The following is a 16,932-nucleotide window of genomic DNA, read 5'->3' as shown; positions in this document are numbered from 1 at the left end:
TGCATTTGTGAGTTAGTTTATATTTTTTTCATTTATGCCAGGATCAATGTTAAAAAAATATATACTTTTGTTTAAAAATATTCCCAATGGGTCTGTGAGTCTGAAATATAGTATTTTTTTCTCTTTTAATAAAAACTATTTCTAGACTACAAAGGCATTTCTTCCAGCCATGATGAAGAATAACCACGGCCATATTGTCACTGTGGCTTCAGCAGCCGGACACACCGTGGTCCCCTTCTTACTGGCTTACTGGTATGTGAGCATGTGTTTCCTTCACTGGTTCTTATGCTTACCTTGTGTGTGAGATTTCTTACCCTGTCTAATGAGAACCCTCTTTATAATCATACTAGACTTGAAGTTGTCCGGTGTGTTATTGGAAGTTGTTAAAAAAAAATAGGCAGAAAGAGTTGCACAAAGTCTCCTGTCTAACAGCATTATCAACCATTAATCCCTTTCCAGAGGACCCTGCTAGAGGTGGCAGCTGGAAATTTATTCAGTTATGAGCCAAGCACTTTAAAAGCATTTTTCATCTCTTTTAACTGCAATAAATTACAAAACAAGAATAAGAATTAGTGTTAATTATTAATAATTGTAGTAAAAATGAATATTAATAATTTTTAATATGAATAAAAATGGGTAAATTTTTGCAGAAACAAAATATTAGACGTAGGTGGGTGATTTGTTCTTATACAACTTGTATTTGCAAGGGTATATACCAACTGTTTTATTCTAATCACACCTAAAAAGTGGTTATTCTTAGGTAAAGGCAAGTCAAGTAATTAAGTGATTTTTATTTTGTTCTTTTTGCTTATCTATATTTTCTTCTCTTCTTCCTTTCCTTCTCTTTCTTTTTTTCTGAACATATATTTCCATATGTTAATTTTCTAAAAGTGGAATTTTAAACATTAAAAGAATCCAAGCAATGGAATTGCTTTTTTAAAAAATTTTAATGGTTATCCATTTTAAAAAGCATGCCCTTGTAATAATGGAAAATCTTGAAATAGCAGTTCACAGTGACCCTATGCTCCACTGGGCAGATCAGCGAGGCCACTATATCTGGGATGATTCTACTGGTTACACACACCTTACCAGTTCTTGGCTATATTCTATGTTTTACTGAATATTTATTGTATGTTTAAGCAAATAATAACTTTTAAAATGTTGAATGATGATTGTGTAAATATTTATGCATATATAAGGTAATGCTTAAATTTGTTTTCTCCTTTGGAATTAAATATCTAAATTCTAAAAACATGGATATAGTTATATATGTAGCTATAGACATGTGTATAAATATGTAGACACAGGCATAGGTGGGTAATTTGTTTTTATACAACTTGTATTTGCAAGGATATATACCAAACTGTTTTATTCTAATCACACCTAAAAAGTGGTTATTCTTAGGAAATGGCAAGACAAGTAATTAAGTGATTTTTATTTTGTTCTTTTTGCTCATCTATATTTTTTCCTTTCTTCCTTCCTTTCTTTCCTTCTTTCTCTTTTTTTATCTGAACATATATTTTCATATATTCATTTGCTAATAGTTTTAAATAAATATAGACTTTGGGCCAGGTGTGGTGGCCCATGCCTGTAATGTCAGCATTTTGGGAGGCTAAGGAGGGCAGATAACCTGAGGTCAGGAGTTCGAGACCAGTCTGGCCAACATGATGAAACCCCATCTCCACCAAAAAATACAAAAATTAGCTGAGCCTGTTGCTGCACGCATGTAGTCCCAGCTACTTGAGAGGCTGAGGCAGGAGAATCGCTTGAACCTGGGAGGCAGAGGTTGCAGTGAGCTGAGATCGTACCACTGCACTCCAGCCTGGGTGATAGAGTGAGACTCTGTCTCAAAAATAAATAAATAAATAAATATAGACTTGGACTGAATTTTTAAAAAGGAAAAAAGGTGAAATAACCGGTGAAGCAGTCACAGAACAGAACTATGATATCAAGATTGTATATTGTCTCTTTCAGAGCCAGTTTAAGTTAGGTGATTACCCCAGACATCAAAGGCTAATAAAATACAGCATTTATTTCACTTCCTTGATGAAAGATGATTACAGATGCTGTCCCCTTCCCACAATCCCTACCCCTCCCACAGTGCTACACAACATCCTCCTACCCCACCCCTAGCCTCTTAGTAACGAGGCACTGAGATAGGCAAGGGGGATCAGAGAACCCAGCAGGGCAGGGAGCCCTGTCATGCTGCTTCTTCCATTTGCGTAGTAAATACTATCACTCTTTGGGTTCTGCTTTGATTCTGTTCAACTGAATGTTTCGCATTGAAAACCAAGAGAAAAATGTGCTTTTTGTGAGAAATTTATCTTCATGATTAGTGATGAAGTTTTTGGCAGAAATAAAGGATTCATAAGGTACTGTCAAAGCAGGGATGACACACACAGTTGTGTAGATTGTGCACTACACTATTCTGTCATGTTGTATTCACATACAGGTCCTGTTAGACTTGAAGGATTTTTCCAGCAGATGGAACTCAGATTGCTTGAGAAGAGAAGTGGCTTTTAAGAAATCACACCAGGGTGTCATTCGGGCTAACACGCAGGGTTGCAGCCACACAAGGGGCTTGTACACTTCCAGCTTTGTACAGAGCTGTGCTTTGCTGGCCCTTGGAGAGCTCCTCTTCAGAATCCTCAGCTATCACTCGTCTGAGCTACTGAATCTGTGATCCTTACTGACCACAGTTATCTTCAACTCAGCCAGCTCTGGTTTTTCTCAGCATCTAATCAATGACAGGACTTTCACAGAGATGCGCTAAAGACTACTGCCAGCAGAAAGCAGTGTTTATCAGACATTATTAACAATTAGGCAATTTAACTGAGACATTGCTTTTTAAATATAAACCTTTTTTATTGACACGTGATATACATTTATAAGAATGAAGAAATCATAAGTGTGCAGCTCAATGAGTTACTACAAAGTGGATACATCCATTTAACTACCATGCAGGTCAAAAAAATAGAACATTACAGGACCCCAGAGCCCTCTCTTGGAATCCTTCCCAATCACCAATTCCTCCTTCCTTCCCAAAGGTAACCACTATATTGACTTATAATACCTTAGACTAATTTTGCCTATTTTTGATCTTTATGTCCATGGAATCACACTGTATTTGTGAGATTTATCCGTGTTGTGGTTGGTAGCTATAGTGTGATCATTTTCATGGCTGCATAGAGTTGCTTCAAATGACCAGGCAACAATTTATTTGTCCATCCTATTATTTATGAACATTTGGTTGCTTCCAGGAAAAATATGATTTATGAATGATGTCATGTCATTTATAATGGCATTATGAATCTTGACTCAATCACTCACCAGCTGTGTGACCTTAAGCAAGTTACTCTACTCTGTACTTCATTTCCCTCATCCATAAAATAGGTTAATAATAATATCTAACTTATTAGAATGACATAAGGTTTAAATCATACAATGTATTGCCCTTAGTATAAAATCTGAAATCCTGCAAGTGTTCAATAACAGGAGATTGCCTGTTGGTATTACATTTCGATTCCACTTCCTGATATTCACACAAAACAGGGAGGACCCACCTCTAATTTTAGCTTCCAGAATGCTTTGCCCCAGTGGAATTCATCACATATGCTCTGACGCCTAATTGTTGGGATGAAATGAGAGGGAAAATAAGATTATTCTTTTCCCTGTAATTCAGCCCTCACCTGTCATTGTCCTGAGTTACTACAGCCACATTAAAGAATGTATTCTAGCTCTAGTCATCTGTCTTAGGAAAAAATATTTTAACATCTTTTTAAGAGTTTGTAGTTTAACAGGTTTAATGTTTAATATGAAGAATGCAAGATAAAAGAACTGGATTTTTGGTGGGGAAGGGTGAATCTTTTGATTCTATTCTAAAATGTTTTTTACTGCTTGCTAAGTAATTTGTTCACAAATATTTTGATTTTTAAAAGAAAATAATTAGCTGACTAATATATTATATCAACCCAAATAGCCAATTTATAAGCATGAAAGTTACCAGTATTGGAATACTCAGCAAAACTGAGTCCTGATCATGAGCTTGTAATAAAATGTTATTTAAAAGAATGATTTGGGGCCAGGCATGGTGGCTCACATCTGTAATCCCCCAGGCTTTGTGAGGCCAAGCAGGAGGATTGCTTGAGCTCAGGAGTTCAAGACTAGCCTGGGTGACATAGCAAGACCTTGTCTCTACAAAAATTATTTTAAATTAGCTAAGTGTGGTGGTGTGTGCTTACAGTCCCAGCTACGCAGGAGGCTGAGGTGGAATGATAGCTTGAGCCCAGAAATTCAAGGCAGCAGTGAGCCACGGTTTTGCCACTGCACCCCAGCCTGGGCAACAAAGTAAGACCTCAACACAAAAGGAAAAAAAAAAAGAAGAAGAATTTGGAATAAGCAATACTAATTCAGACTATTTTTTTTTCAGCCCTCCAAATTGTCTGAATAATTTAGACTATTTCTAATAAGAAGGAATTTGATGTGATGTTACAAAGTGCAGGGGGCAAAAATCTACTCACTTTTAGCTTTCATATATATATATGCATGTCTCTCTCTATATAGGTTCACCCTAAAGTTCAAAAATATGTTATTCCTTTTACACACTCAAGATCATTAACTCTGAGTTTCAATATATTCTTGCATTTTTGGTCACTTAAGTAAAATCAGAAAATACAGTTTAGTAAAAGGAAAAACAAAATTTATGGATAATCTCACCATGCAGAAATTACCAGAAAGGGATCCCAATCCAGACTCCAAGAGAGGGTTCTTGGATCTCACACAAGAAATTCAGGAGGATTCCACAGTGCAAAGTGAAAGCAAGTTTATTAAGAAAGTAAAGGAATAAAAGAATGGCTGCTCTGTAGAGGGAGCAGCCCCGAGGGCTGCTGGTTGCTCATTTTTATGGTTATTTCTTGATAATGTGCTAAACAAGGTGTAGATTATTCATACCTCCCCTTTTTAGACCATATAGGGTAATTTCCTAATGTTGCCATGGCATTTGTAAACTGTCATGGCGCTGGTGGGAGTGTAGCAGTGAGGACGACCAGAGGTCACACTCGTGGCCATTTTGGTTTTGGTGGGTTTTAGCTGGCTCCTTTACTGCAACCTGTTTTATCAGCAAGGTCTTTATGACCTGTATCTTGTGCTGACCTCCAGTCTCATCCTGTAAGTTAGAATGCCTTAACCACCTGGAAATGCAGTCCAGTAGATTTCAGCCTCATTTTACCCAACTCCTATTCAAGATGGAGTTGTTCTGCTTCACACACCTCCGATATTTCTCCCATCCCTTTCACAAGAGAACCCTTAATCCTAAGGGTTGCAGAGAGATGAAAATTCATCTTTTGTAACTTCTTCAGGCTGAATGGGGCCATGATATTCCTGTCTAACTAACTATTAGCGTTTCTTGTGTTCAGGGTAGAGAGGATTTTAGTCAGAAAGCATCAGTATGGCGAGAGCCATTCATGACTCTTGAGTTTTGACAAGAGGTGATATCTGGGAGATTAATAAGTGTTTAGTTTAAGAAAACATTTAGTAAGCCTATCTGTGCTCCTACACAAAGAGTATAACAGCAATATATTCCACAAGAGTAAAGCAAAATAAGTAAAGTTATTCCAAGTAAACTGAATTAGAAGACTTTCCATGAACTGGGCAACTGTTGATAGCAAACTGATATGGGGTTGCTAGCTGATTGCAATGTGCCTAGGATTGGAATACTGATCCAGACGTTTACATTACCCACCCCTCTTGTTTCTTCTGAGCAGCAGTTAGAGATTTCTGGTTGGTTTACAGGAATAGACAGGTTTAGCCTAAATTGCAGAAACAAACTTAAAAACAACTAATGAGACCAGAATTTAATAACAAGTATGCTATAGTTGTTGAAATATAGTATTTTCTCTCCAGTTTCCCATTTTTATTAAAGACAAATTATGGTAAGACTGATTTGCTTTATTATACTTGGCCTGATTATTTGTATGAAGTGCAGTGAGAATAATTATTCTTCAAATAGGCCTTTAAATTGGTTTTGATGGAACTCTGTTATAAGGAATCTCAGGTAAGACTTTTTTAAAGCCCAGTCCTGCCATAGGTTTGTACCCTTAAACAGCTATGGGTTGGGTAAATCCCTTTTCTTTTGAGGTCCCAAGATAATTTGGGCTCCTGGCCAGTAAGAAAGTGACATTCCGTCTTGTTTTACTTTGTTTTTATATGAATTATTCCTAAAGTAAATTATTTTATATGCCTATATATACTGGTATTTTTATATTATTATTTTTCCATGAATGTCCTCTAGCCATTTATCTATTATTGTCTTATTCGTTTATAAAAGTTGCCATATATTAACCTTATCCTTGTCTTATATGTTGCAAATGCTTTACCAGTTTCTCACTTGCCTCTTAACATGCTTGGAGTTAATAAAGTTTAGGGTATCATACATAAACCTGGCTTTTACCCACCAGTAAAACCTAATCGTGCCACTTTGTTTTTGTATCTTCAGGCAAGTTTGATAACCCCTCTGTATCTCAGTTTCCTCTTTGGTAAATGGGAATCATAATATATTTTGTAGGAGTATTACGAAGATTAAATGAAATAATTCTTCAGAATAAGCCAGGTACCGTGGCTCATGCTTATAATCCCAGTGCCTTGAGAGACTGTGGCAAGATTATGACGTGAGGCCAGGAGTTCAAGACCAGCCTATGCACATAGTGAGACCTCTATCTCTACAATAAAATAAAATAATTATTCAAGTGTCGTGGCATATGCCTGTAGTCCCAACTACTTGGGAAGCTAAGGTGATAGGATTGCTTGAGCACAGAAGTTCTGAGGTTGAAGTGAGCTATGATTACATCACTGTACAAAATTTATGATAAAGACATGAATGATAAAGACCCCCCCACAAAAAAAGCTTCAAAATGCATCAGAATAACTGAGGGCAGTGTCTAGCACATAGTAATCAATTTTAGATATGATTTTCATGTATGTTGTTTTTTAATATATAGAAGCTTTTTATCTCATATAATTTAATCTAGCAACCTTTCTTTTAAGCCTTCTGTATTAGTCCATTCTCACTCTGCTATAAATAACTGCCCAAGACTGGGCAATTTATAAAGGAAAGAAGTTTAATTGACTCATAGTTCTGCATGGCCGGGGAGGCCCCCGGAAACTTACAATCACAGAGGAAGGGGAAGCATACACGTCTTACATGGTAGCAGGAGAAAGAGAGCGAGAGAACGAACAAGAGACAGAGAGAGAGTGAGAGAATGAAGAAGAGACGAACTGCCAAACACTTACAAAACCATCAGATCTTGTGAGAACTCCCTCACTACTACGAGAACAGCATGGGCAAAACCACCCCCATGATCCAATCATCTCCCACCACTTCCCTCCCTCAACACATGGGGATTACAATTGTTGATGAGATTTGGGTGGGACACAGCCAAACTATATTATCTTTAGTACGTGCCTAAGCTTTTTTTAAGAAGGTAAGAGAGACATTTCCACAGCTTTCTGTCTTCCAAAGCATAGGTTAACTGGCCAGAATTTATAGCTACTGTATAAATGGTAATTCATACAGATTTAACAGAATAAAAGATTATCTGATAATTAATGCCACTGAATTGTAAACTTTAAAATGGTTAAAATGACACATTTTACATGATATATATTATAACACAATTTTTTGAATTGTATACATTAAGCGAATGATTTGTATGATATATGAATTTATATCTCAATAATGCTCTTTAAAAAAAAAACCTGAGAAAGTAATGTCTTTTTAGAATAAGTAATTTCACTACTATTACCAAATGAAAGAGCTATATAATAAGAAATGCTTTGCACTGTGATTCATTCATTGGACAAATATTAAAGGAGCACCTAAGAGCCAAGCACTGTGCTAGGTCCTGGAGCTTCATTGGTGACTAAAACAGTCATGGAGCTTGTAGGAAAGGTATGAGGGACAGATGTTTTTAAAAAACTTAATCTCAAATGAATGGTCAGTTACAAATCTGAGATAGATACTATCATAGAAAACTGAAAATTACTATATAATGAGAAAATAATTTAGACTGGGGATTAGGAAAGACCTCTTTGAGGAAGTGAAACTGTGACTTAAAGGAAGAATAGGATTCTTCCAGGAAAAGTTTTCTGCAAATTCCATGAACTAAGTAAGGAACAGCTTATAGTGGCACTGAATTTTATGGAAACAACAACAAAAGCAAATACTCTGCTAATTTTCTTTAAAAGGCTTTTTAAGGAAGTGTTCTTTTTCCATAAGTGATGCTAAGATGCAGTAAATCTCCTATGTCAGTGCTTCTCAGACCTGAATGTGCCTGCAGATTTACCTAAGAATCCTGTAGGATGTAGGCTCTGATGCAGTAGATCTGGACTGGAGCCTGAGATTCAGGGAATCCATATCGCTCTGCAGAGGACCATGCTGAACTGAGGAGAACAGGCAGACATGTCAGAATTCTTGAATTATCTTGTAAATTCTCTCTTTATTTTCAGTTCAAGCAAGTTTGCTGCTGTTGGATTTCATAGAGCTTTGACGGATGAACTGGCTGCCTTAAAAACAACTGGAGTCAAAACAACATGTCTCTGTCCTAATTTCATAAACACTGGCTTCATCAAAAATCCGAGTACCAGGTGAGATGTGAAATTGAAACAAAAGGATTGGTAGTTGCTATGAACACCAGCCTTTCTGTAGATTTTCCTAAAATATTTTAATCCCTAAAACACCTGATATTTAATGCCCTTAGTTCATTTTGATTTCAGCTTCTGCAGATTGTGGGAAAACAGGTGGAAAGCCAAAAAGAAAGTGAGGGAAGGTGACGAGAAAAATAAATATGGGCTGGGCACAGTGGCTCACACTTGTAATCCTAGGACTTTGGGAGGCCAAGGCAGGCAGATCACGAGGTCAAGAGGCTGAGACCATCCTGGCCAACATGGTGAAACCTTGTCTCTACTAAAAATACAAAAATTAGCTGAGTGTGGTGGCGTGCACTGTAATCCCAGCTACTTGGGAGGCTAAGGCAGGAGAACTGCTTCAACCTGGGAGATGGAGGTTTCGGCGAGCCCAGATCACACCACTGAACTCCAGCCTGGTGACAGAGCAAGACTCCGTCTGAAAAAAAATAAATAAATAAAATAAAATAAAGATGAATGACATAGGTAAACTTTCTAACTCTTTTTCTTCTCTTAAGTAATGATTCGCAGACTTAAATATACATACGTGTCACCAGATATACTTGGGAACTATGTAGGGGCCTCACCCTTAGATATGTTGACTTACTGGGTTTGGTTGGGGTAGGGTAGTGGCAGGAAAGGAGGCCTGGAACTCTAAGTTTAAAAAAGGTGATTATCGTAGGCAATTCTCATAGAGATAACCCAGGACCACATGTGAAAAACATTTCCCTTTGGTAATCTAAAAATTAACATCCAAAAGGAGTACCAGATCATAGTCTTCCCTTGGTTAAAAAATAAAATCATAAAGGATTATTTGAAGATAATTATTGATGTTTTCTCTTTTTAGAAATAGCTTTAATGTCCTTGTAAACATGATGCATACTTATTTGTTTAAATTCCAATGTTACAGAAAAATACAAATCAAAACGTTTCTTTTTAAATTTCCTTAAAACCCTCTTTTGAGTGGAAACCACTCAACATTTTGATGAATATCCTTCTATATGTCTCTGTATGTATAAACATCTGAATTTTCTATAACTGGCATATGTTACACACGGGGTCCTGGAAGAGGTAAGTATACTGAGTACTTCCCTCAGCATTACGTTATAGACATTTTTCATACAAATAAAGTAAAGAGCATTGTAATAAATTGTATTGATTATTGAGAACAATAGCATCTCCTAGTGATGATTTTAGGGTAGTTTTTAGTGTTCTGGATTTTTAACAGCAAAGCAGCAGTAAACATCCTTGGGCACACATATTTTCACATTTGGATAATTATCTCCTTCAGGTAGATTCATAAAGGGAGATTACTGGGCCAAAGGGTATATAACTTGTAAATATTCCTAAATATTGCCAATTCCCCTCCAGAAATGTCGCAATGATTTGCACTCCTACCCACGGTGCAGGGAGAGCAATTTACTCTCTACTTCATTCACCAGTCTGCCTTCTGTGACTCTTTTAATCACTGCCAGTCCAATACATGAATAATCATCTTTATTTTTATCCTGAGGACTAGCTACAATAGTGTTTGCTTACGATTTTTGGACATTTGACTTCTTTTATGAATTGCCTGTTTTCATGGCATCAGCTCACTTTTTGCTATTGAGCTCTAGAGTTTTTTTTTTTTTTTAAGACAGAATCTCACTCTGTTGCCTAGGCTGGAGTGCAGTAGCACAATCTCAGCTCGCTGCAACCTCTACCTCCCAGGTTCAAGTGAGTCTCGTGCCTCAGCCTCCCAAGTATCTGGGATTACAGGCATGCACCACCATGAACGGCTAATTTTTATATTTTTAATAGAGATGGGGTTTCACCATGTTGGCCAGGCTGGTCTCAAACTCCAGGCCTCAAGTGATCTGCCCGCCTCAGCCTCCCAAAGTGCTGGAATTACAGGTGTGAGCCACACCATGCCCATCTGAGTTCTAAAGATTTTTAATTGATATATAAGAAAGAATTCTTCATACATATGAGAAACCCCTTTATGTATCACATCTGCTGTTTATGTTTTTTTCCTGAGTTTCTTTTTTTTTTTTGTCTTTAAGCCTATTTTTATTTAATTTTACATTAAAATTTTCTTAGGAATTTTTTTTCATGGTCTTTAGGTTCTGTGAGGTGTTTAGAAAGGTCTTTCTCATTTCAAGCTTATGAAGATATTTACTCATATTTTTTCTAGCATATATTTTATGGTTGCATTTTTCACATTTAAATCTTTGCTCAACCCAAATTTATTTTGATTTAAGAAGTGAAGTCACAGTATAGTTTGTTTTTTCCAAATAGTTAATGAATTTTCTGTATTATTTATTAAATAAATCGTTTTCCTTAGTGATTTGAAATGTATATTATAGTAAGTTCACATGCTTACTTGGGTAGACTTTTGGATTCTCTATTTTATTGTAATGATGAGATTCAGTTTTGCTTTGTTTTGTTTTTGAGACACTGTCTCACTTAGGCTGAAGTGCAGTGGTGGGATCATGGCTCACTGTAACCTTGAACCGGCTCTAGCAACCCTCTCACCTCAACCTCTTGAGTAGGACTATAGTGTGTGTGCCACCATGCCCAGCTAAAATATATATATATATATATATGTTTTTATATATATGTATATGTTTGAGAGCCAGGGTTTTGCTATTTGCCCAGCCTGGTCTTGAACTGGCCTTGAGCAATTCTCCCACCTCCACCTTGCCTCCCAAAGTGGCAGGATTATAAGCATGAGTCACTGCATCCAGCCAAGATTCAATTTTTGTTTTATTCTGTGCCCTCAAACTTTCCTCTCTTTCCCCCAATTCAGCTGCCTTTGGTGAAAATGTATTTGAAATTAGGAAGAGTATTTAGTATGACCACTTGAAGGGATAACAGGTCCTACTTTTTTCCGTGTTTTTTTTTTTTTTTTTTTTTTTTTTTGAGACAGGGACTCACTCTGTCACCCAGGCTGGATGCAGTGGCACAATCGCAACTCACTGCAGGCTTGGCCTCCTGGGCTCAAGTAATTCTCCCACCTCAGCCTCTCTAGAACTTGGGACTACACACTCATGTGCCCCCACACCTAGTTAATTTTTAAATTTTTTGTAGAGACAGGGTCTCCTTATGTTGCTCAGGCTGGGCTCAAGGGCTCCTTGAACTCAATTGAACTCCTGGGCTCAAGCCATCCCCTCAATTTTAGCCTCTCAAAGTGCTGGGGATTACAGGCATGAGCCACCATGCCCAGCCTAACAGGTTCTATTTTATTTTATTTTTTTAGTAGAGACAAGGTTTCACCATATTGGTCAGGCTGATCTCGAATTCCTGACCTCAGGTGATCCACCTGCCTCGGCCTCCCAATGTGCTGGGATTACAGGTGTGAGCTACCACACCCGGCCCCCACGTTCTATTTTAAATACACTTAGTTTAAGTCATCCCACAGGGAGCAGAACAGAAAGCCAGCATTAGACAGAAATTTTGAAGCTGTCCAAAGATCTCAAGCCCCCAAGAATCTATCAAATAGTCTTTAAAATTGATTTTTAATGCCCAATTTTGTTAGAAAACAAGAGTAAGAGTATTTATTTTAGAGGTCAATGTTTAAATTTATCGACATTAATTAAGAAAACCCTAATTGGAGTCTGAAGAGAGAAGAGAAGGGACAGATCAGTTTTTTAGGTTGAGAAATGGATATGAGGAAAAGATAAAACTTGCCAATTTCTTCTTTTATTTTCAGTATGTGGATACTAAAATAACATATTTGAGTTAAGTTTTTAAGTTATACTGTCTTTCAGTAGTTAAAAACAGACACACTATTACTAAATTTTTTAACCTTGCCACCGTGACAAAGCTGCACAGAGCTGATCTTAATGTGGGCTCCAGTGCCCTCTCCTGACAAAACTTACTAGTACCATTAAAAAAGAATTAGGAGGGCGAGGATCCAAGATGGCTGAATGGAACAGCTCCAGAGTGCAGTTCCCAGAAAGAACAACGCAGAGGGTGAGTGTTCACCACATTTCCAAATGAGTTTTCACTGCCCACAGACCAGGAGATTCCCAGGCCAAAAAGCACCACGAGTTTCCAGCAAGGCTGCTTCAGAAACACACAAATCTGGGCAGCAGTTTCATCTGGTGCCTGGAACACCTGGGAGACAGAGCCACCCATTCAACTGAAAGGGAGGAGGCTGAGACAGGGAGCCAGGTGATCTGGCTCAGCCGGTACCACCCTCACAAAACAAGCAATCTGAAATGCTCTGGATTGAGAGTTTTGCAGCAAGCATGGCTGGACCTGGTTCAGCTCAGTGTGGGGAAGGGCATCTGCCACTACCAAGGCAGTCTGCCAATACCAAGGCAGTTTTAACTGCCTCAAGGAAGTTCACATAGCAGCTGGGCAGAGCCCACAGCAGCTCAGCAATGCCTCTGCTGGCAGACTGTGACTAGACTATCTCCGTGCAGGCATGGCATCTATGAAAAAAGGCAGCGGCACATCAGGAAGTTATAAATAAAGCCCAACCTTCCTAGGACAGAGCACCTGGGAAAAGAGATGGTTATGGGTTGCACTGCAGTAGACTTAAATGTACATGCCCAGCAGCTCTTCACAGAACAGCAGAGCTCCCAGCACAGCACTTGAGCTCCTATAAGGGACAGACTGTCTCCTCAAGCAGCTCCCCAACCCCCATATACCCAAAGAGACACCTCAAAAAGGAGAGCTCAGGCCAACATCTGGTGGGTACCCTTCTAGGATGAAGATAACAGAAGAAGAAACCAGCAGCAGCTCTTACTGTTCTGCAGCCACCACAGGTCATCCCCAGGCAAGCAGGGTCTGGAGTGGACCTCCAGCAGTCCTACAGCAGAGGGGCCTGACTGTTGGAAGGAAAACTAAGAAACAGAAAGAAATAACTTCAACATCAACAAAAAGGACATCCACTCAGAGACCTCATCCGAAAATCACCAACTACAAAGACCACGGGTAGACAAAGCCACTAAGATGAGAAGAAACCAGCACAAAAAGGATGAAAACACCAAAAACCAGAACGTCTCTCCTCCTCCAAGGGATCACAACTCCTCACCAGCTAGGGAACAAAGCTGGATGGAGAATCAATTTGATGAATTGAAAGAAACAGGCTTCAGAAGGTGGATAATAACAAACTTCTCAGAGCTAAAAGAACAAGTGCTAACCCAATACAAAGAAACTACAAACCTTGAGAAAAGGTTAGATGAAATGCTAACTAGAAGAAACAGCTTAGAGAAGAATATAAATGCCTTGATGGAGCTGAAAAACAAGCACAAGAACTTCATGAAGCATGCACAAGTTTCAAAAATCAAATCGACAAAGCAGAAAAAAAGATATCAGAGATTGAAGATCAACTCAATGAAATAAAATGAGAAGGCAAGAATAGAGAAAAAAGAGTGAAAAGAACTGAACAAAACCTCCAAGAAATATGGGATTATGTGAAAAGACCTAATCTACGTTTGATAGGTGCACCTGAATATAACAGAGAGAATGAATCCAAGTCGGAAAACACTCTTCAGACACTCTTCAGGATATTATCCAGGAGAACTTCCCCAACCTAGCAAGGCAGGCCACCGTTCAAGTCCAGGAAATACAGAGAACACCACAAATATATTCCTCAAGAAGAGCAACCCCAAGGCACATAATCTTCAGATTCACCAGGGTTGAAATGAAAGAAAAAATGCTAAGGGCAGCCAGAGAGAAAGTTCAGGTTACCGACTCACAGCAAATCTCTCAGCAGAAACCCTACAAACCAGAAGAGAGTGGGGGCAAATATTCAACATCGTTAAAGAAAAGAACTTTCAACCTAGAATTTCATATCCAGCCAAAGCAAGCTTCATAAGTGAAGGAGAAATAAAATCCTTTATGGACAAGAAATTGCTGAGAGATTTTGTCACCACCAGGCTAGCTTTACAAGCGCTCCTGAAAGAAGCACTAAACATGGAAAGGAACAACCAGTACCAGCCACTCCAAAAACATACCAAATGGTAAAGACCATTGACACAATGAAGAAAATGTGTCCACTAATGGGCAAATGGAGAGCAAAAAAAAGCAGGAGTTGCAATCTTAGTCTCTGATAAAATGGACTTTAAACCAAAAAAGATCAAAAGAGACAAAGAAGGCCATTACATATTGGTAAAAGGATCAATGCAACAAGAAGAGCTAATGATCCTAAATATATATACACCCAATACAGAAGCACCCAGATAAATAAAGCAAGTTTCTAATGACCTACAAAGAGACTTAGACTCCCACACAATAACAGTGGGAGACTTTAACACTCCACTGTTAATATTAGACAGATCAACAAGACAGAAAATTAACAAGGATATCCACGACTTGAACTCAGATCTGGACCAAGCAGACCTAATAGACATCTACAGAAATCTCCACCCAAATCCACAGAATATACTTTCTTCTCAGCACCACATTGCACCTACTCCAAAACTGACCCCATAATTGGAAGTAAATCACTCCTCAGCAAATGCAGAAGAACAGAAATAATAACAAACAGCCTTTCAGACCACAGGGCAATCAAATTAGAACTCAGGATTAAGAAACTAACTCAGAACTGCACAACTTCATGGAAGCTAAACAACTGGCTCCTGAATGTCAACTGGATAAACAATGAAATAAAGGCAGAAATAAAGATGTTCTTTGAAACCAACGAGACCAAAGATACAATGTACCAGAATCTCTGGGACATGTTTAAAGCAGTGTCTAGAGGGAAATTTATAGCAATAAATGCCCACATGAGAAGTGAAGATAGGTCTAAAATTGACACCTTATCATCAAAATTGAAAGAGCTAGTGGAACAAGATCAAAAAAATTCAAAAGCTAGCAGAAGACAAGAAATAACTCACAACAGAGCAGGACTGAAGAATATAGAGACACAGAAACCCTTCAAAAAATCAATAAATCCAGGAGCTGGTTTTTTAAAAAGATCAACAAAATAGACAGAACACTATCCAGATTAATAAAAAAGAAAAGGGAGAAGAATCAAATAGATGCAATAAAAAACGATAAAGGGGACATCACCACTGATTCCACAGAAATGCAAACTACCATCAGAGATTACTACAAACAACTCTATGCACATAAACCAGTAAACGTGGAAGAAATGGATAAATTCCTAGTCACTTGCACTCTCCCAATCCTAAACCAGGAAGAAGTTGAAACCTTGAACAGACCAATAACCAGGGCTGAAGTTGAGGCAGCAATTAATAACCTACCAATCAAAAAAAGTCCAGGTCGAGATGGGTTCACAGCCGAATTCCGCCAGATGTACAAAGAGGAGCTGGTACCATTCCTTCTGAAACTATTCCAAACAATCCAAAAAGAAGGAATCCTTCCCAAATCATTTTATGAGACCAACATCATCCTTATACCAAAACCTGGCAGAGACTCAACAAGAAAAGAAAACTTCAGGCCAGTATCCATGATGAACATAGATGCAAAAATCTTCAATAAAATACTGGCAAACTGATAACAGCACATCAAAAAGCTTATCCATAACTATCAAGTAGGCTTCATCCTGGGCATGCAAGGCTGGTTCAATATACACAAGTCTATAAACGTAATCCACTACATAAACAGAACCAAAGACAAAAACCACATGATTATCTCAATAAATGCATAGAAGACCTTCAACAAAATTCAACAGCCTAAAAAATCTCAAGAAAGTAGATATCAAAGGAACATATCTCAAAATAATAAAAGCTATTTATGATAAACCCACAGCCAATATCACACTGAACAGGCAAAAACTGGAAGCATTCCCTTTGAAATCTGGCACTAGGCAAGGATGCCCTCTCTCACCACTCCTATTCAATATAGTATTGGAAGTTCTAGCCAGAGCAATAGGCAAGAAAAAAGAAATAAAGAGTATTCAGTTAGTAAAGGAAGAAGTCAAATTGTTCTGCAGACAACATGATTGTATATTTAGAAGACCCTATCATCTCAGCCCCAAATATCCTTAAACTGATAAGCAACTTCAGCAAAGTCTCAGGATACAAAATCAATGTGCAGAAATCACAAGTATTCCTATACACCAATAACAGACTAACAGAGCCAAATCATGAGCGAACTCCCATTCACAATTGCTACAAAGAGAATAAAATACCTAGGAATACAACTAACAAAGGATGTAAAGGACCTCTTCAGGGAGAACTACAAACCACTGCTCAAGGAAATAAGAGAGGACATAAACAGGTGGAGAAACATCCCATGCTCATGGTTAGGAAGAATCAACATCATGAAAATGGCCATATTGCCCAAAGTAACTTA

General features: G+C 38.1%; 1 protein-coding gene across 3 annotated transcripts in view; it reads left to right on the top strand.

Annotated features, from left to right (window-relative positions):
• Positions 1 to 16,932, top strand: part of HSD17B11 (hydroxysteroid 17-beta dehydrogenase 11) — a 59,559-nt gene that overhangs the window by 14,804 nt on the left and 27,823 nt on the right. For all 3 annotated transcript variants that reach the window (XM_064369034.1, XM_064369036.1, XM_064369027.1), the window contains exons 4-5: positions 146 to 252; positions 8,503 to 8,640. In XM_064369034.1, the coding sequence (XP_064225104.1) occupies positions 146 to 252; positions 8,503 to 8,640 (245 nt within the window). The remainder of the gene's footprint in view (positions 1 to 145; positions 253 to 8,502; positions 8,641 to 16,932) is intronic.

The sequence above is a fragment of the Aotus nancymaae genome, unplaced genomic scaffold, assembly GCF_030222135.1.
Source record: "Aotus nancymaae isolate 86718 unplaced genomic scaffold, 86718_ANA_hifiasm-v0.15.2.pri h1tg000006l, whole genome shotgun sequence".
Taxonomy (NCBI): domain Eukaryota; kingdom Metazoa; phylum Chordata; class Mammalia; order Primates; family Aotidae; genus Aotus; species Aotus nancymaae.
Note: the sequence above shows the minus strand (reverse complement) of the source record. Positions and strands in the feature narration are given on the sequence as shown.